General features: G+C 38.5%; 1 protein-coding gene across 1 annotated transcript in view; it reads left to right on the top strand.

The window, feature by feature from the left end:
* Window positions 1-25,065, top strand: part of WWTR1 (WW domain containing transcription regulator 1) — a 117,401-nt gene that overhangs the window by 64,832 nt on the left and 27,504 nt on the right. The window contains exon 3 of the mRNA XM_006926207.2: window positions 5,401-5,537. Coding sequence (XP_006926269.2) covers window positions 5,401-5,537 — 137 coding nt within the window. The remainder of the gene's footprint in view (window positions 1-5,400; window positions 5,538-25,065) is intronic.

Here is a 25,065-nt window from a genome sequence, read left to right as displayed (position 1 = left end):
AAAAAAAAAAAAGGATGAAGGGAGAGGTTAAAGAGAAACTGGGATGTTGGAGGTTGAAGCCAAGAGGCACCAAATGTGAGTTGGGTTTTGAACCAGTCAGCCTTGGTTGTGTGACCCCAGGCTGCCTTTAAATTCCCATATCTTTAATGTGGTTCTCTTACTGCCTGGCTAGGTCTTGGTGGAAAAGGAGAGGCAGGTTAGAGGCTGTTTCTCAGTCCTGTCCTAACAGCTTTGTTGATGGTAGGGAGCCCTGAGTAATGGCGGACACTAATGTGAAACTCTAATATATTAAGAAGTGAGGGTGGAGAGGAAGGAGAGGAAAAAGGCTTATATTTGAAGATGAAATCTTTGCCCATGGAAATAAGTAAGCAGCTTATGTTGCTATGAACTCTAAATTCTTTCAAAATTAAGCACTCATAATCATTCCTATTTTTATTTTTTTGTATGCTTCCAGCAATACAAAATGTATTGCATAGGCCTACTCTATTTCAGAAAGTCTTTGTTGTGTGGCTTCCTTCCATAAAGTTTGTGCAATAGGTCATGAACTGGAGGGTAAATTCATCCAAAAACACTAGGCTTTTCCTGGGCTGTAAGGCAGTGGATTCTATTTTTACAGATAAGATTTTATCTTTGTCTTTAATGGTTTAGCTCTTAGTCAGGATTTTATATTTATAAAATGCTTTTCTTTTTTATATCTACCTTGTACATCATGCACAATAGGTGTACAATCCATGCTTGTTGAATAAACTTGAACCAACTATTGCCAGCCTTGGGAAGGCTGGAGCTGCTGTCCATGCATTCACTGCTGAAGAAGGGAACTTGGAAAACCCAGTGAACGGGCTGACAAATCTGTAGGTGACTTTGGTGGTTGTAATTTTCCCAGAACGGACCTGTTTTACCCTCATAACAAGGAACCAGCATGTTAGTTAGTTTTTTGTTTGTTTGTTTTGTTTTGTTTTGTGTTTTTTAACCCTGATTCGTGGATACAGGTGCTGAGAATAGGATGGGTTAAATGGCATGTCCAGTTAGGTCACACAGGTTCAGAGCTAGCATTAAAACTCAGGTATGTGTGACTCCAGAGCCCATAGCAGGCTGTCTGTCTGGAAGATGCCTATGTGAATAATACTTTTATTTCATGGGCAGTGAGGACTAAAGGCCCAGGGGAGACTTGGATCCCAGCTGTCCTTGGGATGAGAGTCTGGAGATGGGGTAGAGAATGGATTGTCAGATAGAGAGGCTGGGGAAGAGATGGCGGGTGGGGAGGAAAACCAGAAAGAATAGAGGGAGGGAAGCTTGGAGGCCATTGCACTCATCGAGGTGAAAGGTCATACAGGAGGCTGGCAAAGAGGATATAGGAGCTAAATTAACAATTCCCTGGAGGCTGATGGGAGGGGCCAGGCAAAGAGAGCTTGGTGTCAGGGAGGGTGGTCATGCTACCCCACCTCCTCTGCTGACATTTTAACCCCAAACACAGAATTTTTCTAATAAATAAAATGGCTTTCTGAGTTTGTCTGTATTGAAGAACACATTAATCTAAGAAAGAAAAATTATTTTATACAACACAGTTTTCTATCAGCTACCATTTTCAGACAAATATCCTTTCAGAGAAGTGCCTACTTTTTTGCCTCTGGGCAAACTGCAGGTCCTGGGATCCGAAGCTCTTTTCCCACTTGGGCAATTCTCTAAGCAGATACTCCTGATGTAGAGGTAAGGAGTCGATTGTTCTTTCTTGACTGTGAAAGAAGAAGGCAATCTGGAAAGTAGTGGTCAGAGGGACCCTCAAAGGAAAAGGAAAAAAACCTCTCTGTTATCTTTGTTACAGGCACTGTTTCCACTACACACCACCCAGGGCCTCCAAGTGAAACCCTGCAGACATTTTTATTTTAGTACAGGAAAAAAAAATTATTTTGGTGTCAGTTTTTCTTTCCCTTGGGAACTGGCAGTCTTTTTTTGTCTTTATAAGCAACATGGGGCCAGGTAATTCATTCCATTTCCCTTCTTACTTTGGCCACACGAAGACATGAGCCAAATCTGCAGTTTATCCTCAATAACTTTGGCACCCTATGCTCTGCGTATCCACACATCATTTTCCTTTTTGTCTTGTTATACCTTCATGAGAATTTTTGTTTTTATTGGTTATGAAAACGATACCTAGTCACTGTTAAAAACCTGGAAAGTACAGAATAGTTTAGATAAAGAGGGAAGAAAAAAAGCACCAGTGAGCCTATTGCATATATCACTATAAATAGTTTGGTATCTTTTTTCCTTTTTTGTTTCATTTTCAAATATGAAAACTACACATAATATGCATTAGTAGAACACACATATATAGGCAGATTTAATACGTATATAAATTTCCAAGAGAAATTAGATTTTTAAAGATGGCAGAGACATTTTCTTGAAGTAGATTCAGCAAGGGAGAGAAATCAGGAAGGGGGTGGGAGTAGTAGGGAAGTGGGGATTCATCTAGCTGAACTGTGGGCCCTGGCAAACAGTAAGGTTACACTGAGAAATATGAGAAAGGAAATGACTCAGTAACTCTGAGAGAGGGAGCAGAAATGAGACAGCAGCATGAAAGAGTGAATGGCTTATCCTACATTTGAGAATAGGGTCAGGGGTGCTAAATGATTTCAACAATAGGAGAATTTAGTTTTCAGATCAAATCATCAGCGATTCAAATCATATCATCAGTGATATATTAAGTTCTTGTGAGTAATGCTCTTGCATTTGGCATTCGGACGGGGAGCCACTCTGGACATCTATAAGCAGGGCTAATGTCCTGTGGACGGGTCTGCAGAGGCTGGGAATTGAGGCTTTCTTCTCAAGAGTTGTTTCAGAGCAATGAGAACTGGTCACTTAAGAAAGGCTCTCTCTTGTACTCAAGTCTTTGGGGAATACAGTGAATGACACTTTTAATTAACAAATCCGCTGGGAACAAAACTCCTTTAATAGCCTTGGCTGAGTGTAGAGTTTCAACAGTGGGCTGCGGAGGCTCCCACGGTCCTGGGGGAGTTCTGAGACTTGAAGCCAGGGCTGGGTTGTACATCTCTAGAGTCAGACCTATTGGAATGAGGGCTGGAGTGTCTGTCCAGAAAGCCCTTCGCTCTGTCCCAGGGGATGGAGGCTGGCCAGCATGGCAGCCTGTAGGCAAGTGGGGTTCATCTACCACTTGGGGTGTGGGTCTTTCTGCCCTCCCCAGATCCAGGAGTCACAGCCCACTTGTCCTGAATGGCCGAATAGCGGAATGGCAGATTTAGGAATGTATCACTCCAGCTCCTGTATTATTCCTACCACTGACTGGTAGCTGAGTGTCTGACCACAGCAGTGTCCTTAAATGTCTTCTACCATACCTTGTATATCACTTCACCTCACTGGGGTGTGCTCATTCTGGTTCTAGCACAGCGTCAGTATCCATAGTATCAGAGGGTCTAAGAAAGGCTCATGAAAGAGAGAAGAATTCATCCCTTTCTGGTTCCATAGTGGAAAGTATTTATGCAGGACATGCCTACCTTGGAAAACAAGTTTTAATAGCTGGGTGAAGGAAGAGTTAGTCAAAGAGTTTCTTAGCTCTAATTACCTTGCTAAAGCTAGTTTACTTAACTGAGACATCCTCATTAATTGTTTCCTCACTGAAGGCCTGTGATAAACCCCCTGGGGCTGGTTATCTATGATTTTCCACAGGACCAAAAGTTGACAGAAAGATTTTATGAAAGTTTTAAACAGAAATACAATTGTTAAACTAAAGGTGTAACTAAGACCGTTGTTTCGTTTTCATTTTTTTTATGCTTAGGTAATTAATTCTGATCTCTTAAGTTCAGTCTTTCCCCACTCTGTTTGTTTCTTCTTAACGGGGTAGTTTTGGTTCTTTGATTTTATTCCTCCCAGTTCATTTTTGATGATTTTAAAAAGACTGTTGTGAAACTCAACAGGTCAACCTAATTTTGCCTTCTTTACTGAGGTTAACCACCTCCTCCCCCCCCCTTTTTTTTTTTAAATAAATTCATACTTATTAAAGGCCCTTTTGGGACAGCGTCCAAGTTTTCAGTCACTGCAATTGATGAGTTCCCCATGGTGGAACTTCCAGTCTGGAATGAAGAAACCTAAAGAAGAATTTTAGCAGTGGCATTATTCAAATGTGAAGAAACAGAAGCAAAAGAAAAGATAAATACAACTTCAGTTAACAATAGTAATAGTGGTTTCCAAAAGAGCCATTGTCATTCAGAATTTAGGTGTGTGTAACAGAGCAATTAAGCTCCTTTCATGTGGATCTAGGAGGATCAGTGGTGCCTGCGGGTGGACATTGCCAACTGGTTTGGGAGAGGCAAGCCTAGTTGTAAGGCCTAGAAAGAAGGGCTGGCGTTTAGTTTGTTGTCTTTGCTAAATATAGAAGGATCTCTGATACAGTTCCTAAAACAAGGTTGTGGCACTAGGTGAATATGCTCATCTTTAAAAGAAAACGTAACTCTCAAAAAAAGGTGAAGAGCTCCTAGAGTTCATAAGGTGCCTGGAAGAAGTTGTGATGTGGTTTGGAGGCAAAGCTGGTTGTGGTAGGCAAAGCTGGAAGTCCGGTCCATCCTTCTAAGCACATATTGGACACTCTGCGCAGAAGCTTATGTTGTGCTAGTTTCTCTGAGATTAAGTCATAATAACAAATACTGGAAGTTGTATATGACCAAAAGTCTAATCATGTCTTTTCCTTCAAAAGCCTTCATGCCTCAGTACCTAGGTTTTTCTATAATCTTGGCATGCCTGCCTCCCCTCACTTATTTCACCTACTCATTCTCCAGCTACACAGTTGTTACTTTGCATGGTAGAGCATAAGCTACCTGAAGGTTTTATATATTACCTATGTGGACCTCACCGTGCCTTACCTTTAGTAAAAGTTCAGTAATGTCATATTTATGAGATTAGTTTCAAGGGCCTCATCTGTGGCTCCAGACAGGTGGAGGTGTCCTCATTATGTCAATTACGTGAGCCTCGAGAGTGTGGGAGGGCTGGCCGACCCTGCTTCTGGAGAGGAGTTCACAGGTGGTGTTGCAGTGACTGGATGGTGATGAAGTATTTGAGGAGCCAGGGAACGTGGGCCCTTTGGGCTGCGGGCGGGGGTGTGCTAGGGCTCATCTGCCCTGCTAAGACAGAAAACCATGTGGGGGCAGCTGGGACAGCCAAGTCATGGGTTTGTGTTCAGAGAGTCACCTGCACAGCCCCCAATGTGACCCAGTTTGGATGGAAGGTAAGTGACCTGACCTTGGATGAAAACAAATACAATGTGTCAGCTGCTTGTAAGCAGATCCTATAGGAAGAAGAGCCAAAGTCATTTAACTGTTGTTCTGTTATTGGTGATGGCAATAATGATAATGATGCTGACGATTAAAGAGATAATTGTTTTCCTTCTTTTAGTCACATAGAAAAAATCACCACGTGGCAAGACCCTAGGAAGGCGATGAATCAGCCCTTGAATCATATGAACCTCCACCCTGCTGCCACTTCTACACCAGCACCCCAGAGGCCCATGGCCATGTCTCAGCCAAATCTCGGTAAGCCCAAACTTTGACTTGGACTTGAATAAACAATTGTTTAATCAAGGGGCTGTGGGGCTCAGAAGCAGCTCTGGCTGCCTTGGTGCCTATCCGTGCACCCAGGCGGTACTTTTTCCTCCCTCTTGCCTGCACTACCTTTCCACTAGCATTTGCCTTCTTTTCTTGACCTCTTTGCTGTGAAGTGCATGATAGGCTACCTAGGGTTCACACTATAGTTCTGGCATCCCTTCCATTTGCCTTCATTGAGGTTCTTTGAGAAATCGCATAGGCCTCCTGTCTTCATCCAGACTAAAGCAAGTAGGGCACATAGCCCCTTTCTGTGAATTTGGCCCCTGAACACTGCCAAAGGGTGCAATTCTGGCCTCAAATCCCTTTCCTTCTTTTTTTTGCATAATGTGTGATGGATACAAGGTGTGTGTTTTCTTGCTTTGTCTTGCCTTTTCTTGCTTTATCTCATTAAATCCTCACAACAACTCTACAAGAAGTAACAATATTCCCATGTGTAAACTTTCTCAGAGTCACACAGCTTGTGGGTAGCTGAGCTGGAGTTTGAACCTAGATTGGTTTGATTTTAGAATGTGTCCCACCATTACATAATCCTCAAGTGGCTTCTCCCCATACCTGTCCTGGGTTGTACAACTCATTTGTCACTTCATTTAGAATGTTGAAGTATGATTTTAGACTTGGGAAGAGGTTATTTTCTGGTAATTGCCTTTACTTCAAAAGAACTAAAATTCTGCCTGGTAGAGATAATCAGATATGAATTAATACTTGAGAACAACAGAACGAATCAGCTTTTGTTGTAGTCATTTCCCCCCTGGCCCCAAAGGCTAAAAATGAGTGGGCCAATTTTAAAGTTTTATAAGAGATGGTACTATTTTCAGATAACATTTCCTTTTAAATCAAATATTTAGATACGGCTTTATACACAGAATAGTTAATTTTAGAGAGTAGAAAGAATCTCCTATTGGATTTCCAAGAATGAGCAGGATGAAAATGGAAGCTTTTTTACTAGACACTCTTCCCTCATACTGTGGCTTAGTCAAAGTGAATATAAACTTAAGTAGACCTCAAGTCAGCTTCAAGCAAACATATTGTCTGTTCTTCCAGGAAGTCTAGACCTACCATTTTAAAGCTTGCAGATATAAAATATATCTAAAAAACAAATGACTTGGAATAACCTCTGTTGTGTTCCTTGTCTAAAGGGCAGATCAAAGAAAATGTTATCAGTGCTTCTACCAGGTCTGGTAACCCAAAACTTCCCACGAGTCATTTTTCTCCAGTATATAAGGGCTCAAGTAGAAAGCAGATGTAAATATAGTAAAGAAACCACAAATTAGGTAGCATCAGTTTCATGGTTACTTTAACCATTCGATTTTCATTAAAAAATTTAAAAACTGACTATTAAAGTATTAACTTTAACTTTGTAATCAATTATAATTGGAAAACATTTTTTATGGACCTGCCTAAAAAAATTGAAACACTTTTTCAAAGAGGTGTTCAAAAAATAAGTCTTCCTCTGATCCCCACTCCTCTGTCCCTTATATTTTGCCTGGAGTCAACCAGTGTTTTCAGTAATGTGTATGTGTTTCTTCATACAGATGCTAGTATACTATACCCACGGCATTGTACCCACACTTTGCTTTCTCCACTTCTATATCCGTACATAAAGAGCTGCTTCATTCTTTTTAAAAAATTGCCTAATAGCCCAACGTGTTGGTATTCTATGGTTTATTTAACTAGTCCCCACCTGATGGATATTTAGATACTAGTGTGTTGCTAGTACACAAAACACTGGAGTTAATTTTTTTAAATTATGCAACGAGTAGAAAGGAGATTAGCTAAAAAAAGAACCTTAAATGCTTGAAATTTGATATTGAAGGCACATATGAATCTGTTATACGCATTCAATTCACATCACACCACACCACACCACAGCCCAATTGCTGGTAAAGTGTATCTAAAGAAGTTGTAATCTGAATAAAATACCTTACTTTCCAGATTTCTAAGAAATTTGGGCAGCAAATTTCTCAAGACATGCATTCTGGTGTTTTTCCAATAGTATTTGAGTATTTGCCCATTACAAACTGTGCTTCTTACCTATAGAAAATCACAGATGTGTCCCATAGATGGAAATATAACTGGGAATGAAAAGTAAGCTCCAAAGATGGGAATAATTTAAAGAGTCACAATATGGTCCTAATAATAAATGATTTACTCAGAACATTTTATTTTAAGCTATAGATCTTATAGTTTTTACTCTTTATTATCGATTCTTTTCCTTTTTTTTTAAGGTTTAGAATATGGTGTTTATTTTCATTATTTTAGAAACCATAGGTATATATTGGTATTTCTATGTGTTATATATAATATACCTATGTCTTCATGTTTGGGTGCTTTTGCTTATATATATCAGCACACACACACACACACACACACACACACACACACACACACACACACAAAGTCAGTGTTTTGAATATGATTCAAAATCTCTGTCTGTTTTACATCAACTGCATTTTCTTTCTTTTTACCCTTTAACCAGAACAGATGCTTCTCCTCCTGCTTCTTAAATCTAGAACTTTGGTCTTTTCAATGGAATATAGCTGACAAATAAGTGAACTTAAGTGGTATGCCTTCTTTACTGGGAGGTATTTATGTATTTATGGAAATGAGGTCAAAATACACTTAACGACAGTTTCAGGTGATAGAATTCGTACCGTTTATAAGCTAATTTTATGTATTTCTAGAGCCATAATATGATCAATGACATAGCTAAATACATTCAGCAATAAATCTTTTATTTTTTTATTGGGATTCCATGTTTTTCTGTAAGTTGGTTACATGGACTTGGGGGTCAGGCTGTCGAATTTGAATACTGGCTCTGCCCATTACTAAGTTGGTGACCTTGTACAGATACTTAATTGTGCCTCAGTTTCCCATATGTAAAATAGGATGGGTTTTATATCCATCCTCATCCTATATAGTATGAGGAGATTATATTAGTTTATATATCCATGCCTGGTACTTAATAAGCTATAACTAAATGCTTATTCTTATTATTTGTGGAAAGAAACGTTTTATATTTTATTTAATTATAGAATGTTAGATTTGAAGACAATTACGTTGTTCATTGTAAAAGCTCTAAAGAAAAAATTTATTTGGGGCTGGTTAGAGTGCAAAGCGCTTTAAATGAGGAATACTGTATTTATTACTTTCAGTGAGGATAGCGCCCTCTGGTGGAAATGTTTCAGTCTCCTTCCTTCCTGAAATGTGGCTTGTTAAGTCAAACCATATTTTAATTGGGAGAGAACCTATCACTTAAAAGCATCCTGGATGAGTGACTTTGTAAGAAACGGAGCATACTTTTGTCAGACTGCATCAGTATCCAGTGGAAAGCTATCTCTCTCTGTAGGGTGGCAGGTTTGTTGTATGTCTAAACTCACTGACTTTTCAAATGCCTAAGTAAAGTGAAATTAGACTGTGCAGAAGAAAAATGTTAAAAAAATTTTTTTTTCACTTTATTTCAGATAACCATTTCAAGCTTTGTCTAATTTTTAACTGAAATTTTTGTTTTCGTATTTGCCAAATCATTTTGTTTGTCAGGTTTTATCCAATTTGATTCTGTCTGAGCAGATTAGTGACCTTTAAGTCTGGGTCCCCAGACATACCCAGTGAATGGAAGAAGAAAGGAAGACCTTGAAGGACTTTAGATAGTGAAGAGGAGAAATTACCACTGAGTAGAAAGAAGCCTATCACTTGAGTGCTGACAATTTGTTTGGAATCCTCATTTGATGTAACATAGTGAAGGGGGAAAATTACTACACATGTGAAAGTTGATTTTTTTCATAGCACAAACCGGGTAGGATCTCATATGTTTTAAGTGGGTTGTTGGTATGATTGATTACTATTAATAATCACTAAATTTTTTGAAGAAGTTAAAAAATGAAACAGAAAAAAGACCAAAGACTATACAGGTCCTATAATAATATATAGAACAATGGGCGTGGGGAAAATGGAGCCTGCTAAAGAAGTCAGTTAGGGCGTTAGGGTGGTGGAGGCAGGGTGGAAGGCAGGAGACTTTTTTGTTTAGTGGTTAATGGGCAGAACTTGAAGTCTGAGTTTCTCTTGGGTTAGACATGTACTTGTTGCATTACTTAACCTCTCTGAGTTTCATTTTTCTTATCTGTAAAATGGTGGTATGAGAGTACCTGCCTCATGAAAGTTGATTTGAGTATTTATTTATTTTTTTATTGTTTATGCCTGTAGCACCTGGTCTTCCTAGGTGGTCTCCCATCTAAGTACTAACCAGGCCCAACCCTGCTTAGCTTCTGAGATCAGACTTCGGGCTTGCTCAGGGTGGCACGGCCGTAAACCATGGACCGTGGCTCCACTGGGGTTGAACCCAGGACCTTCTGCATGTAAAGCAGACGTGCTAACTGCTACACTATAGAACCATGTCCTGGTTTGAGTATTTAGGTTGTCTGTGCCTTGGTCCCTGGCATAGAAAAAACCCCAGAGAAATGCATTGTTATAACTCATTGTTAGCTGGTAGCCTGGTTTCTCTCACTTTTCTGGCCTCTGTGTACTAAAGGAAGAGCCTGTGTGTGCTCCTCCCTCAGGAAAACGCAGCCACCATTCTTGCAGCTTTTGTTTTTGCAACTTTTACCATTTGGATACTTTTGCTTATACACTGTGAACATAATTTTAACCCCAGAAAGCATTGTGAGGAGAAGAAGAGGAGGAGCATGCTTGTGACCTACCTCCTTTACCGTCACATCATTAACAGGGAGTTTGTGAGAAGCTAACTGAAATCATGCAGCAACTTAGCATATCCCCATGTTTTAAAACGTTTTTGCCAAGGGAAAGTGACGTGCAGTTTTGCCTTTTTGGTGATAATCCTGGCATGCATAAACCATGGTGTGTGTGCTGGGCTCCTGTCACATGGTAATGACCTCTTTGCTGGAGTGAGGCCCTGACTGGGGTGCCAGTATCCTCTCAGACAGGACAGGAAAAATAAAGACTGTATAACAACTTTACCAGCGCTAGCCAGTTTAGAAACGTGGTGAAGTGCAGCCAGAGTGTATTTTTAATGCTATAGGAATTTTAAAAATCTCTCTCTTCCTCTTTCTCCCTCTCTCCCTCCCTTCCTCCCTCCTCCTCCTCCTCCTCCCGCTCCTCCTCCTCCTTGAATTTGTGTGTGCTTGAAATGCAGGCTATGTTATTTCCTTTCTTTCCTTCTTTCTCTTTTTCTGTCTCTCCCTTTCTTCTTCCCTTCTCTCTCTCTCTCTCTCTCTCTCTCTCTCTCTCTCTCTCTCCCTTTTGAAGATATGCCATCCACAGGGCCAGAGTCTTAAGTCCTCCAGTTCTGTCTTGGTCTGTACATCAAATTACAAACATATGTGTGGGTTTTTTTTCTTTTTTCCTTTTTTGCAGGGCATGCATTTCAAGACAAGATGGAAAATCTTGTTTCTGCTCATTTGCTAAGTTGGCTCATTCTTCCCTCTAGGAAGTATACAGAAGCACTTAAAACCATTTTATCAAAAGCAAATAAAATAGCTAAAGGATGTCGCAGCATAGTGTTGCTTAAAGCATACAGAAAGATGTCCTGAAAGTTTGCCAAATGTCAGATTTATATGTAGGATATCTTATTTTTTTCTTTTTCCAGTACTTTTCTTTTTCTAATTGAATTTATATGGTGATTTCATAGGAGACACATCTGGCTACTGTGATTTTTCCAGCTCTGATGTTCTCACTACTTTTTGAACTTTGTGGTTTCTGCAGGATAAATTAGCCTAAAGCGCACTAGCACATACATGTACAAACCTGAAGACAAACTGAAAACCTCTGAACTTTATGAGGGAGAGTGGAGGCAATGGGGTGTTGGTAGGATTGGAGTGGTGGAAAGTGGGTGTTTATGGAAAGGAAGACTGGTGGACAAGAGAAAAGGGGAAAGGATTTTTTCTTGATTAAAAAGAAGGAATAGTTTTCTAAACTCTGTAGAAAATCAATATTATTTTCTTCTTAGGTAGATTTGGAAGAAGCCATCTATTGTCAAAATTTACCTTATTTAATCAATATTATTGAAAACTGCTCTTTGAGTTTTCCAAAAGGAGACTCATTACAGTTCCTTTCTTTTAAGACTTTTAAGGAATATGTGAAATGGGTGCTAAAAACATTATTTAATCAACTGATTCAGTTTCTCTTGTGCAATGAAATAGGACATAATAGTTTATAAAGAAATCACCCTTGTGTTTTCATGGTATATTCCATTTATCTTAATGTGCATGAATCTTTTATCTAGATAAGTATTTATTGATCTTGATGTATTAAGATTAGGTGATGAAGTCTTATAGATTTTATTATGTGAAATTTAGAAATTTAGGTAGAAAATCTCCCCTTTGATGAGAAATCTCAATAACCATGAAAAATGTTTGATGCCACAATTTTCCTCAGAAAATATTCTGCAAGATAAAATTTCTAAGTAGTATGCTAGTTTTAGTACGATTTGCTGGCCGACTGCCAATAGTTTGCCCTTGGGAACTTCCTTGCTGTGGAGCATGTTGCCTAAAGTTTGAGGCAGAGGGATTCTGGGATAGTTTGTCATTCAGCCACTTGATTCAAATCGATAAGTGCTGAATGACATTTGGACACTTTTTTGATCTCCTCTTTGGGGCCCCTGGTGAGTTTGTCCCCGCCTGTGTGTGATCATCACCTTCCCCACCCCATATCAGCTGGAAGATTGATTTCTTCTTCCTTTCTGGAAGTCTAAATTTATTCCCTGGGTGTTTTGCAGTTGCTGGTGGTTGGGGACAGCTGTTCCTCCACGCTTGACTCTGAATAATTCTCTGTGATGGAGTCAGCGAAATAATACTGTAAAAGAAACCAGGAAAACAAAAGCCTTAATCGTCTTTTCTTATTAAGTGCTAAAGAGAGGAGGATCACCCCCTCTCCCTGGTTTTAGGGAAAAAAAAAGGAAAAAAATAAAATCCTAAATGTATTTGAGGAAGCAAGATTCAAGAATGTTCCCCAGTCCCCATGTTATATAATTACTATTTGGTCATTGTAGAAAATGCTGATATGGAAAAAAATGGGAAAATAAAAAACATTGTAATCTGACCATTCAAAATTATACTAATGTTTTCTCATATATTTGTCTCATTTTTTTTTCAGTACAAACAAAACCAAAAAGTGTTGGAAAATCCTCTACATTCTTTCTTGTAGCCTGCTTTTTCTGACTTAATGTATCATGAGCATCTTTCCATTTCAATAAATGTTTTTCCACAGTATTGTTTATTGAAAAAGTAGCAAAAACATGGCAAAAAATATGAACAATTCCAGAGTATTCGTGAGAAATAAGTCGCCTTCACACTAGAACTCCAGGCCTTTTTTCCTCTCCTTCTCACTGCTACCAGCTTCCTGAATCTTCTAGAAATACTCTACATACATATGCATGCTTGGATGTATATGTCTTTTTAAAATTTAACATATCTTAGAGAGCTTTCTAAATTAGGACTTATAGATGGATTCATTCTTTGTCAGCATTATATAATATTCCACTCTATCGATGTTCCATACTTTATTTAACAAGTCCTCTGTGCTGGCTATTTAGGTTCTTCTCTGATTGTTTGTTATTATTAAACAATGCTACAGTGTGCATCCCTGTACATAAATCCTTGTGCCATGTGCTCTGTGCAGAGTAATCTTGCAGAGGCGAAATGCCCGGGTCAAAGGTCATGTGAATTTGAAGTTGTAAGAGATGCTGCGTTTCCCTCCAAGATGGTTACACCAGTTTGTAGTCCTAGCAACAGTAGATCAAAGTGCTTCTTTCTCCCTACCCTGGCCAATAATCAAACTTTTTAGTCTTTATAATTCTGATAGTTACAAACTAGATTTTCATTGTTAAATTTATGTGTTTTTTTTAAGTTATAAATGGACTTGGGCAGATTTCTGTTAATGGCTGAAAATATTCCATTGTGTGACTTTACCATAATTTATTTAGTTCTTCCATTGAGAGACATATAGGCTGATTCTATTTTTTTTTTATTATAAATGATATTGCAGTAAAATTTTTATAGGTAAATTTTTGTGCCTTCCTTTAATTTTCTCATTGTTTTCAGTTTCTTTGGAATGTTTGTTAGTAAAGTAGAATTTCTCTAAAAATATAATTTTGACATGGTTGCTTTTATAAAATGAAATGAGTAATTGTCTGCAGATCCACTGTATGTGTTGGGAAGAGGGATTTGTTTGAGGTTCTACTTTCTTTTACCAAAAAATGATTTAAGGTTGCCACAAAAAGTGTATTTTTAACCAGCCACCTAGCTTTCCCACTAGCTCTGTTTTTCGCTTCATATCCATATGTTTTTGACTAAGCCATAAATGGAAATTTCATTTAAAGTTATTTTGCTTCTCAGTACTACATGTCATGCATTTCATTCCATATTATTTTTGTCCTTTTCCTTTCTAGTATTATATTTCTCAGACACCAGTGAAGAGTGAGTTATGAGTTTTCAGTTTTGCCAAGAGTTAAATATTTGCAGAGCTTGAAAAAAATAAAGTAAAACAATTTTAATGTGGCTGATTTTGTCCTGGCTCCACAAGACTTTCATTTAGCTGCTTCAGAGCTCACGCTTTAAATATTAAGGACAATATTCTATTTCCACTCTATCAACTGCCACAATGCCTGCATTAATGAGAATGGAAGTATAATTTCTCCCTAACTGGAATTGGATCATCCTATCCTAACAAAATGAATGCTTAGGGCAGCTGCATGTGGAAGGTTTCTGGATTCCTTGCCTCCATCATTGATGTTTTTCTGCTGTTACTGCCCAGGACGCTGCAAATGAGGGAAAGCCTCTGAGAGCTCACTTCTCCAATCTGCAACGTGCCTCGTCTGCTTGTGTTCTGTTTTCTCCTCTGTCTCTATTTCCACTTTTAAGCAGAAAACATTTCTCCTGCAATTTGAGGGAATTCCAGGGTCCAAACTATATTTAAATAGGATGGCTTTGGCTTGAAACATTCCTTCCTGAAATGTGCTTCCATATGTTTGCATTTGCTACTTCCTTGTCAAGCCTCAACTCTGCCTTCCTTAGCTTGTCCATTTTTTTCCTTCTGTCAAGAATGCCAACAAGGAGCAGTTTCTTCAGACCCTGGAAAGTGAGGGCCTTTCACCACAGGGCCTCAAGCTTTGTGGTCAACTAACTTAACTTGGAGGCCAGTTTTCCCCCAGGAAACTTGTAATTCTTTAGTCCAGTGTCCTGTCAGTGCAGCTGTCCAGAACTGTTTCTTCTGAAAGACCTTCCCAGCCAGTCCCATAGGGCAACACTTTGTTCTGTCTTCCCAGGCTCTCTAGTTTTGGAAATGAGATTTCTTTTTTCCTTTTTAAAGAAAACTGAGATATAATTGACATATAACATTATATTAATTTTAGGTATACAACATAATGATTTGATATATGTATATATTGCAAAACGATCATCATGATAAATCTAGTTAACATCATCACCATAGAGTTACAAAACTTTTTTTCTTGTGATAAGAACTTTTCAGATTTACTCTCTTAGAAACTTTCAAATATGCAATACAATATTATTAACTATAGTCTATAGTCACCATGCTGTACATTACATCTGCAGGACTTATTTATTTTATAACTGAATGTTGTACCTTTTGAACACCTTCACCTAGAATTATTTCTACATTAGCAGTTGGGGTTGGGGTGGAGGTGGGGAGGTTGGAAAGAACAGTTGTACGAGGTCTCAGAATCATGTAGCATGTATTATAGCCAGGATTGTCTCCTCTCCAAACCCCAGTCAGTTCTCAAAAACATTGTTTAGTAGGGGTTTCCTCAGAGATAAATAGTGCCACAAGACAATGGCCCGTATATGACACAATTTCTCCGGACCCTGCCAGACTGAGAATTTTTAATCTCCAGGGAGTTGAGGGTGTGTATAGGGGAGTTTTTCTTTATTGTTAGGGTTTTTTTTTTAATGTTTCACTTTTTATTTTGAAATAATCTTAAACTTACATATGAGTTTTGAGTTTAGTACATTAACCTTTTGCCCAAATTTGCCTTGTTAATTGTTTATGATTTGCCACATTTGCTTCTCTCTCTCTCTGTATGTTTTAAATGTGTATATGTGTGTATATGTATGTATGTATGTGTGTATATGTACATATATACACATATACACATGCACATTAAAAAAAATTTTCTCTGAACCCTGTGAAACTAAGGTGGAGACATCATGCCCTTTTACCCTTAAATACTTCAGATTGTATTTTCTAAAAGGACATATTCTTACAGAAGCATGGTATAGGTATCAAAATAAAAAAAACAGCATTGGTACAATATTGTCTAATCCACCATTTATATCTGAAATTTCATTTATCACAAGAATGTCCTTTTTGGCTATTTTAGTTTTTGGTCCAAAAACTATCGAGGATCATGCATTGCATTCTGTTGTCCTGTCTCCTTAATCTTTATCTGAAACAATTCCTCAGCTCTTCTGTTTCTGGGCCTTGACATTTTTGAACAGTCTAGGTGAGTTATTTTGTAGATTGTTTTTTAATTTGGATTTATCTGGTGTTTCTTCATGATTTAGATTTAGGTTATACATTTTTTTTGGCAGGAATACCACAGAAGTGATGTTGTGTTCTGCTCATTGTATCCTATCAGGAGGCACCTGATGTCAGTTTGTCTCAGTCTGGGTGAAGTTGGTTTTGATCACTTGGTTAAGGTAGTGTCTGTGGAAGGTTGGGGGAGGACAGTTTGCCTGGGTCACCTGGCTCCTCTACTGAGTATGTTCCATGAAGACAATGAGGTACGAGGAAAAACTTTTTGGTACACTCGGTCTCTGTGAGGTATGGCCTCAGGTCATGTAAACCCTCCTCTTTGCGATGCTGGACAAATGCCATTTCCAGCATGCTCGGTTAAGATTCACAGCACAGTATTTAATTGAGAAATAATATATCTGTGTAGCTATATACCCAGAGATTTTGTTTTAAAATGTAACTGTGATGCTCCTATCCATTTATTCGCTACTCTTGCCTCTTACAAAACACATAATTCAAAAGGATACATATAAATATTTGAGCTAAGTTAGGGTAAAGGGAAACTGTGGCTGAGAAAATAATAAAGCCAGGGAGAAAAATACACGAGTCCTATGTGATTGCTGGAGGTGCCTGGAGATTTGGCTTTGAGACTTGTGGGGAACTCTTGTGAAGAAGGTGATGTGTTCAATTACAGGAGTCAAAGCATTCGTGAGCTAATGGCTTGTCTGGTGACGAGGAGAGAGCTATTTTGCCCTAAGAAGGAGTTCTCCCTCTAATTCCTCATAAATGATCTAGACATTGTAGTCTAGGGGACATTCCTAAAAAAATGTCCCATCAGTAAATGCCAGGAGCTTCAGAACCTCCCTAAAGTCTGGATGATGATGCGATCTCAGAGCACCAGCAAGAATCGCTGAAACCAAAACAAGGATGCACCACGTACCTGGAGTGATTCAGGATAAAATTTAGAATATCCAGAGGTATAAGTTTTGGTCTTGTTTTGCTTTGGACCAGAAACTCCTTTTAAGTATTTAAAAGCAGAGCTGCTTTGGTTGCCACCTCTCTCACCCCCACCACAAAGTTTATTCCTTTCTTCCAGTGAGATGATCTTGAACCACCTCATAGGCTGAAGGGGCAACAACAGCTCACAGACACTGATCCTGAGGGGTATACCCCCAGAATTTCCCCATCCCCGGATTTCCTCAGAATTTTTTATTTTACCACAGTGTATGAAATACTTTGGCAGTTTCTCATGTAGTCTGAGCAGTGAACCAAAAGGAGGTTTCTGTCACTCTGGAATAGAGGCCAACGACAGCGCTCACCACGGCCATGAGGCCCCATGGGCTGTGGTCCCTTATCCTCTGCTCCTCAGCCCCGTGAGTCACCCTGTTTTGCACAAGTACTGCAAGCCCACAAGTCAGGCACCCTCTCACTTTAGGACCTTTGCACTTACTGCCCCTCAGCCTAGATTGGGTTCCACCCTGATTTCTGCACTTTATTCAGATTTTTTTAGATCAGACATTACCTCTTCATAGAGGCCTTTTTTAACTTCTGTGCCTAAAATAGTTTCATATTTGTTTGTTCAAATCCCTTATCCTTAGAATTATACTTCTATTTCCTGTTGTCTGTCTCTCAAATCTTCTAAAGGGCCAGGACCTTTCCATGTTGTTCATTAGTATCTCTAGCACCCAGAAACAGTGCTATACACTTGCTTGGGGCTTAGCAGATATTTGGTGAGCATAAGTTGAATGAACTGCAGAAAGAACTCTTAAAAGAAAAAAATTATCCACAGTCCTGCTATCCAAACACCACTACTAATAGTATTTTGATACTTTTTCATTTCAAAGATAATTAACTTTTAAGGGTCACTAGAAATCCTATTAGACCTAAGGATACAGTCCTCAATATGTGTATATGTACAAATTCCTAAAATTTGACATATAATTTTACTAGATTTCCTTGTTTCATCTTTTTTTTTTTTTCCCTTTTTCTGAGTAGTCCTGGCCTGGTACAAACCACTCACATCACATTATTATCTTTGCTAATTCGATGGTTGAAAAATGGCTCTTTCATTTGCATTTCTTTGACTTCTTGTGAAGCTGATAATTTTTTCATGTTTGATTACTAAGTGCATGTTCTCTTTCATAAATCATTCAAGACCTCTGACTATCTCTTGGAGTGTCTGCTATATGAACTCCTTAAATAATAAAGATGTTTACTAAAATGACATGTTATGAAAAGAAAACAGATTAAAAACTAGTGGCCCACACTGGAAAATTTTTCTCTACTTCTTGTGAAAAACAGCTATAGATTCATTTTCTGATATTTGGCTTGGGTTGCCATACTTTGCACCTGGAGTAGTTCTAAACCATTCAGGAAAGCTAACCAATAAAAAGCTACAGTGAACTCTCTTCTGACTAATGAAAATAAATGCATGAATCAGAGTTTCCACTTCCTGCTGGAGTGAAGTACACCTATTGTCTAGAGATAATAAAACAGTTTGGATTTTGCTGCTATTGCCAGGCCATGGAATTAAATTCAAAGACACAAAGATAACTTTGTGAAGCAGCACAGTGAAGGACCCAATTTCCTCTTTTTCCCAAGTTAGGTCATTATTTGCCTGAATTCACTAGCTTCGTTGATGTGCTTCCTGCCACAGGCCACTTCTGATAAATCTTCAGACATCCCAGAAATCGGATGGAATCTGAGTAGCACATTTGGTGCTGCTTTAGGTGGAAGAAATGTGATTTCTTTATAGCAAAAGGATCCAGATGACATCAACCTGCCAGAAAGATGTGATTTTTTTCTAGCCTTTTTTGGATATATTATAATAATGATGTCTAAATCCTTTAAACGCCAATAAAATATGCATTTTAGGTAATGAATTTGCTGGGAAAATATAAAAACTCATGTTACAGGCGTTTCTATCTTTACATCCATGAGAGCAGAGTTGCCTGGATACTTACACACTGGTGTGTCAACTAGATTGCTGTTCAGATGGGTAGACAGCATAGCAGGTAGGAAAATCATTTCCTGGTCCTAAAAATACAGAGTTTCCTGTGAAGTAAATGTAGCTTATAAGTCTAAACCAGAGGATGGGGGCATCTGGAAAACCTAAGGTCCACCTGTCAAGTTTTGGGGCAACTGGAAGCGGTTTTAAGGCTCAAAACTGTGAGGCTGGAAAAGTGGGCTGAAAGCACATGCATCCCAGAGCTCTGGGCCTTATCAACTGAGTGGATGAGAAATTTCTTTATAGCAATTCTCACTCAGAATTGGAATAAAGGGCTCAGTGTGAAGTTGGGATAGTATAATTTCTTGGTTTAATACTTTACAGATTTTTGGAACCAAATGCTCCCTGAAGTGAAAAGTTTTTTTTTTTTTTTGCTGACCTTGTTGGACGACTAATACTATTTCTGGGAAATAAGAGAAACAAGCGGCTCATTGTTGGCAGGAGCTGAGAGAGACACAAGAAAGGAGAGAGACGTGTCTGCAGCTCTTTTTTCCCTTCATTGTATCGTGACTGAGTCAAGGCTGGACTCTGTGGTTGGGTTTTTCTTTCTACCTCTGTAGACATGTGTTTCGCATCAGACAGGGCTGCGTGACACCTGACATTGGCCAGTTCACATGAGTTAAGCCACGTATGGCCCATAAACAGAGGAGAAAAGACCCACAGCTGCACCCAGACACTCCTGACGCTGAAGTATTTTTGAAGCTTGGTGTGGCTGGGTCCGCACATATGTCAGAAACAATTTACACCTGTATGTTTTGGCTTCTTTCAATTGAATATCATTACTTTCTAAAAGCTGCTGTGGTCCAGTATTGCCTGAAGGCAGCACCTCTTCTTGTTTAAACCTTTCTGAATTATGAAATGTAACTTTCAAAGTTATCTGATTTTTGTCTGTTTCTTTTTTTTAAAGCACTGAAGAAGAACGCTCTATACCTTGTTCTGTTAAACCAGATCGCTCAAGTAGGGCGCCATCATAACACGTGATTCCTGTTGATGTCATCACTTTATGTAAATAAGTTAATTAAATTAGTCTGCTTTAGACTTCTTTATGAAATAGGGAAAGGAAACACTTCTTATCCTCGTCACCAAATTTAACTCAGTAAATATTTTTGATTACTGAGGGTGGGCAAGATAGGGCAGTGATTGGTGATTGGGGCAGCTGACACCAGCCAGAGCATTTTAGAATATCCCCTGGGCTTCCTGGTTTTGTCAGTTTATGCCACTGATTTGTGCTGAGTCATTTAACCTTCCAAGTTTCTTCATCTTAAGATGAGCGAATTGGCCTACATCGTTGGTTTTAAATTATGTCCCAAGGTCCTATGCCAGGGTTTCAGGAGACTGTTAGCAGAAGCAAAGTTTAGTTAGTATCCAGTCTCCAAAAGCTGTGTCTGTTCAACACATTAAAAAAATTATTTAGTATTTTGATGTAAAAGTTGAGAATTGCCTATAGGGGAAATAGAGTGAAAGCAAGACCAAGAGAATTTAGAGAAGACGATCAAAGGGACTGCCATTTAAGTGCTCACTTGCCTACTGACACTAATGCAGGCCCTAGGCAGGCTTTGAAAGAGTCCTTGTGTGTGAGGGTTGCCTCTGTGTCATGCTATATCCCGGGCTCTGGAGAAAGATCCTACTCCTAAAGAAGAGTTTGAGCACCTGGGTCTAAACGAACTAAGGCCTCTTTCAGCCTGAACTTCTCTGGTGATGGTACAAAGTAGGGTAAATACACGACCCCTCCTATAGTGAATGTGGTGAGGAAAGTGGATTTGTAAACTACTGATGATAAAACAGCAAAATGAAATTGGTGCTGAGCAGGGAATATGCTCTGGAAGTAAATTGAAAGCACCAACAAAAATGTAGTTAGTATTCGTTAAATGTTCACTTATACATTTTGGGAGTACTGGTTAAAAGTACATTCCTCAAGAGAAAAAGAATTGTATCTATGTGTTTGGGGAGGGGGAGGGATTTCCATTTTGTTCTGGAATGTCTATGGTGATCATCTTATAAATGAAACTGATTTTTACTACCAATTTCTGACCTGTAAACCCTGTCTGAAGCTTAGTTCAGGTAGAATATATTTAGCACCTACTATGTGCAAGTCAGCTTTGAAATGCACTAGATTCTTTTTGTTCTATATTTATAAGGAAGGTCCATATCATCAGGGTTGGTTCCGAGGGGCAGGGGGAGACTTGGTTTCTTCCCAGGTCTTGTTTATGAAGAGCACAAATCCAGCCTTCAGGAAGATGAGTTGGTGCAAATCACAGGAAGAGAGAGTTGAGTTTCTTAAAAAAGCTTCTCAGTGTGTATGGCTCAATCAGGAGTCCAATAGGAAAGATTTCCTGACTTTCAGACTTAACCAAGTGCATGCTTACCAGTGATGCAATGCGATGTTGTAAATAGTGTTTGACATTAAAGTTACAGAGTAAGTGGAGGAGTAATATTCCCTCTCTGATCCAAGTCATGTGAGTACAAAAAGACAACTTGGCTAGTTGTAATCTATGGAGGACACACTGAGAGTTAATCTGGACAGCGTGACTGTTATTCTGTATATCCAATGGTTATTTCATACTGGCTCTAGGTTTCTTTGTCAGGGACATGTTAGGGTGGAAACAGGAAACTTGAGTTCTGCTGCCATGAGCTAGCTCTGGGGCAATGGATGGTCATAGGCCTAGCCGTGACCAATCAACCCATTTTCCTGGGACTCTTCCAGATTTAACGCTGAAAGTGCTATTCCCCAGGAAACCCCTCAGTCCTCTGTGACAGACCTCAGTCTCAGCATTTGTGGAGTGGGACAGAGAATGAAGTGATCATTAAACTTTTAGTTCTCATTGCTTCTCGGCCTTCTGGCTAAGATCAAGTGAAGCTTTCAGTTCTAACAGCCCAAGATTCAGGAGCTCTTATACTCCCCTCTCATGGAGTTCCTGATGCAAGTTATATAAACTCACTAGCCCAGACATCAAATTGAATTAAACACCTTCCATCTTGAAAGAGGAAGTCTCCCAGATCCCAAATCAAGTGTATTTGATTACCCAAGGTGTGTATTTGAATATTGCATATTCACCTATTTTGAAGAAATTTCAATCAGGTTTTCAGAACAATATGTCAGCCTCTTCCCCTTCTCACTCTCAAGGGATGATGATGTTAGAAGGATTATTTGGAAGTTAATGTTGTTTTATCATAGAAGCAAATGAAAACAAACAAACAAACAACTAAACTAAAAGCTTATTTTGAATATATTTTGAATAATTTAGCAAAGTTCTGCTCACCACCTGTGAAAACTGATACATACAGGTTAAATCATCCTTAAAATTTTCCAATTAAATCAACATTTGCTTATGGAGGATTTCAGCAGATATTCTGTCAGCCTTATATAGTGCTTGTTTTCCCTGCATTTTGTTTTGCTTTGTTTTTCTGTTAACTTTTTTTCTTGAACAACGGTCATAATTCTAAGTCCATAAAATCACTTAGTTCAGCACCCAGAGGCTGCCATGTTCCCTTCTCTGGCTCCACATCCTAAGCAGCTGCTTAGATAACTTTAAAGTTTAGCACATAGTACAAGCTTAATAAATATTAATTCATTTTCAATTCAATTCATAATTCAATACTGCTAAGACATCTGCTAAGTTCCAGTGGACCAGCATTTCCTGGTAGTCCTGCTCAGAACAACACTAGTCTTTCAAGTTTGAGAAGTGCTGCATTTTATATCTCCCTCTTGGAAAGTTTCAGTATCTTGTTAGTATATTAAAGCCCCTGAGAAACCCTGCAGTAAAATAAGCTCTTTAAACTTTGTTTGAACATTTCCCAGTCTTATTTGACCATGGAACACTCCTGGAAGCTGCTACTATTATTAATTTTAATTTTAGTTTAATATCTATTTACTCGCATAGACCACCATAGACCATGTTTTCTTTTGGATATTTAGCCATTTTTATATACTCTATAAAAATTTGTACTTTTTTTTAATACCTTATAAACCTAATTAATAATGACTATTGAAGAGACAGTGCCCAGTACAGTACCTGATATTTATTAAAGACATGGTTACTACACACACACATACATTTTTTAAGAACTGTTTTAGATTTACAGAAAAATCGAATAGAGTTTCCATCTATCTTCTCAACCACTTTCCCATATTATGAACATCTTACATTAGTATGCTACATTTATTGTAATTAATGAACCAATATTGATACATTATTATTTCAATTTAATTTACTTTTTTATCAAGGTATAATTGACATGTAACTAATTAGTTTTAGATGTACAACATAATGATTTAATATGTGTATATATTGTGAAATGATCACCACAAGTCTAGTTAACATCTATCACCACAGATAGCTGCAAAAGTTTTTTTTCCTGTGATGAGAACTTTTAAGATGTACCCTCTTAGCAACTTTCAAATATACAGTACAGTATTATTAATTATAGTCACCATGCTGTACATCTCCATGGCTTATTTATTATAACTGGAAGTTTGTACCTTTTGACCTCCTTCCCCTCCCCCATCCCCAACCTTTGGCAACCACCAGTCAATCTGTTCTCTGTATCTATCAGCTTGTGGGTTTTTTTGTGTGTTTGTTTGTTTAAGATACCATATATAAGCAAAATCATATGGTATTTATCTTTGTGTAACTTATTTCACTTAGCATAATGCTCTCAGGATCCATCCATGTTGTTACAAATGACAAGATTTCATTCCTTTTCTGTTTGAATAATATTCTCTTGTCTCTCTCTCTCTCTCTCTCTCTCTCTCTCTCTCTCTCTCTCTCTCATCTATCTATCTATCTACCTACCTACTTATCTAATGACATTTCCTGATATATTATTTTTATCTAAAATCCCTACATTATTTAGATTTCCTTTATTTTTACCTAACGTCTTTTTCTGTTTCAGTCTCCTACAGAATATCCCATTACCTTTACTTGTCATATCTCCTTAAGTTGTTCTTTGTTGTGACAGTTTCTTAGACTTGATGACCTTGATAGTTTAGAGGAGTACTGCTTAGGATTTTTATAGGATTCCCCTCTGTTGGAACTGGTTGGATGTTTTTCTCTGATTAGACTGGGATGATGGTTTTTTAGAAGGATGACCACAGAAGTAAAATGTCATTTTCATATCTTATCAAGGATCATGCTGTCACCATGACTTATTACTTTTGATGTTGACCTGATCATCTGGCTGATATACAAGATTTCTCCCCTGTAAAATTACTGTCCCCCACCCATTCAATACTGTACTCTTTGAGAGGAGGTCACCATGCACAATACACACTTAAGGAGTGGTAGGTGATTCCCACTCCTTGAGGACAATGTATCTAAATTAAGTTATTTGGAATTCTATACAGGAGATTTATCTCTTCTCCCACCATTTATTCAATTATTTGTTATTATATGAGTGGACTCATGATGAATATTATATTTTTATTAAACTAATGAACTGTAGTCAACAACATGTGAAACTCTCTCCATTACTGATAGAAGTGCAGTTGGGGAATGGGTGCTATGAGTGGAAAAAGTCATTTGGTGCTTGGGGAGGCCTCACTCACTCACTCGCTTGAACGGAATTGTGCCTCTAACATGTTGACAAAACCACATATTTTTAAAAATTTAATTCAAAATGCCAGGTGTATAGATATTTCAGCTGAGAAGTTTGTTGTCAAAAAGAGAAAGGAGGCTGAGAATAAGAAGTATACAACTAGTTATAAGTGTTCCTCTTTGCCCTCCCCAGACGCAAATGTGAATTAGGGAGAAGGACTTGAAGATAATAATTTTTGTCTCTCTAGGTGTAGTTTCTAGCCATTGGCACACTGGTCGTCCTTTCCATAACCTACTCAGAGCCAGCCCCATGTAGGCCAGTGATGGGTTTTGTAGTCGAGCTTAACTTTTTGGTTTTGTTTTCTTGAGTCTGTGCGTGCGTGCGCATGCGCATGTGTGCGATAAGCACACAGGAAAGCAAGCTGCTGAA

Source organism: Pteropus alecto, unplaced genomic scaffold (assembly GCF_000325575.1).
Source record: "Pteropus alecto unplaced genomic scaffold, ASM32557v1 scaffold239, whole genome shotgun sequence".
NCBI lineage: Eukaryota > Metazoa > Chordata > Mammalia > Chiroptera > Pteropodidae > Pteropus > Pteropus alecto.
Note: the sequence above shows the minus strand (reverse complement) of the source record. Positions and strands in the feature narration are given on the sequence as shown.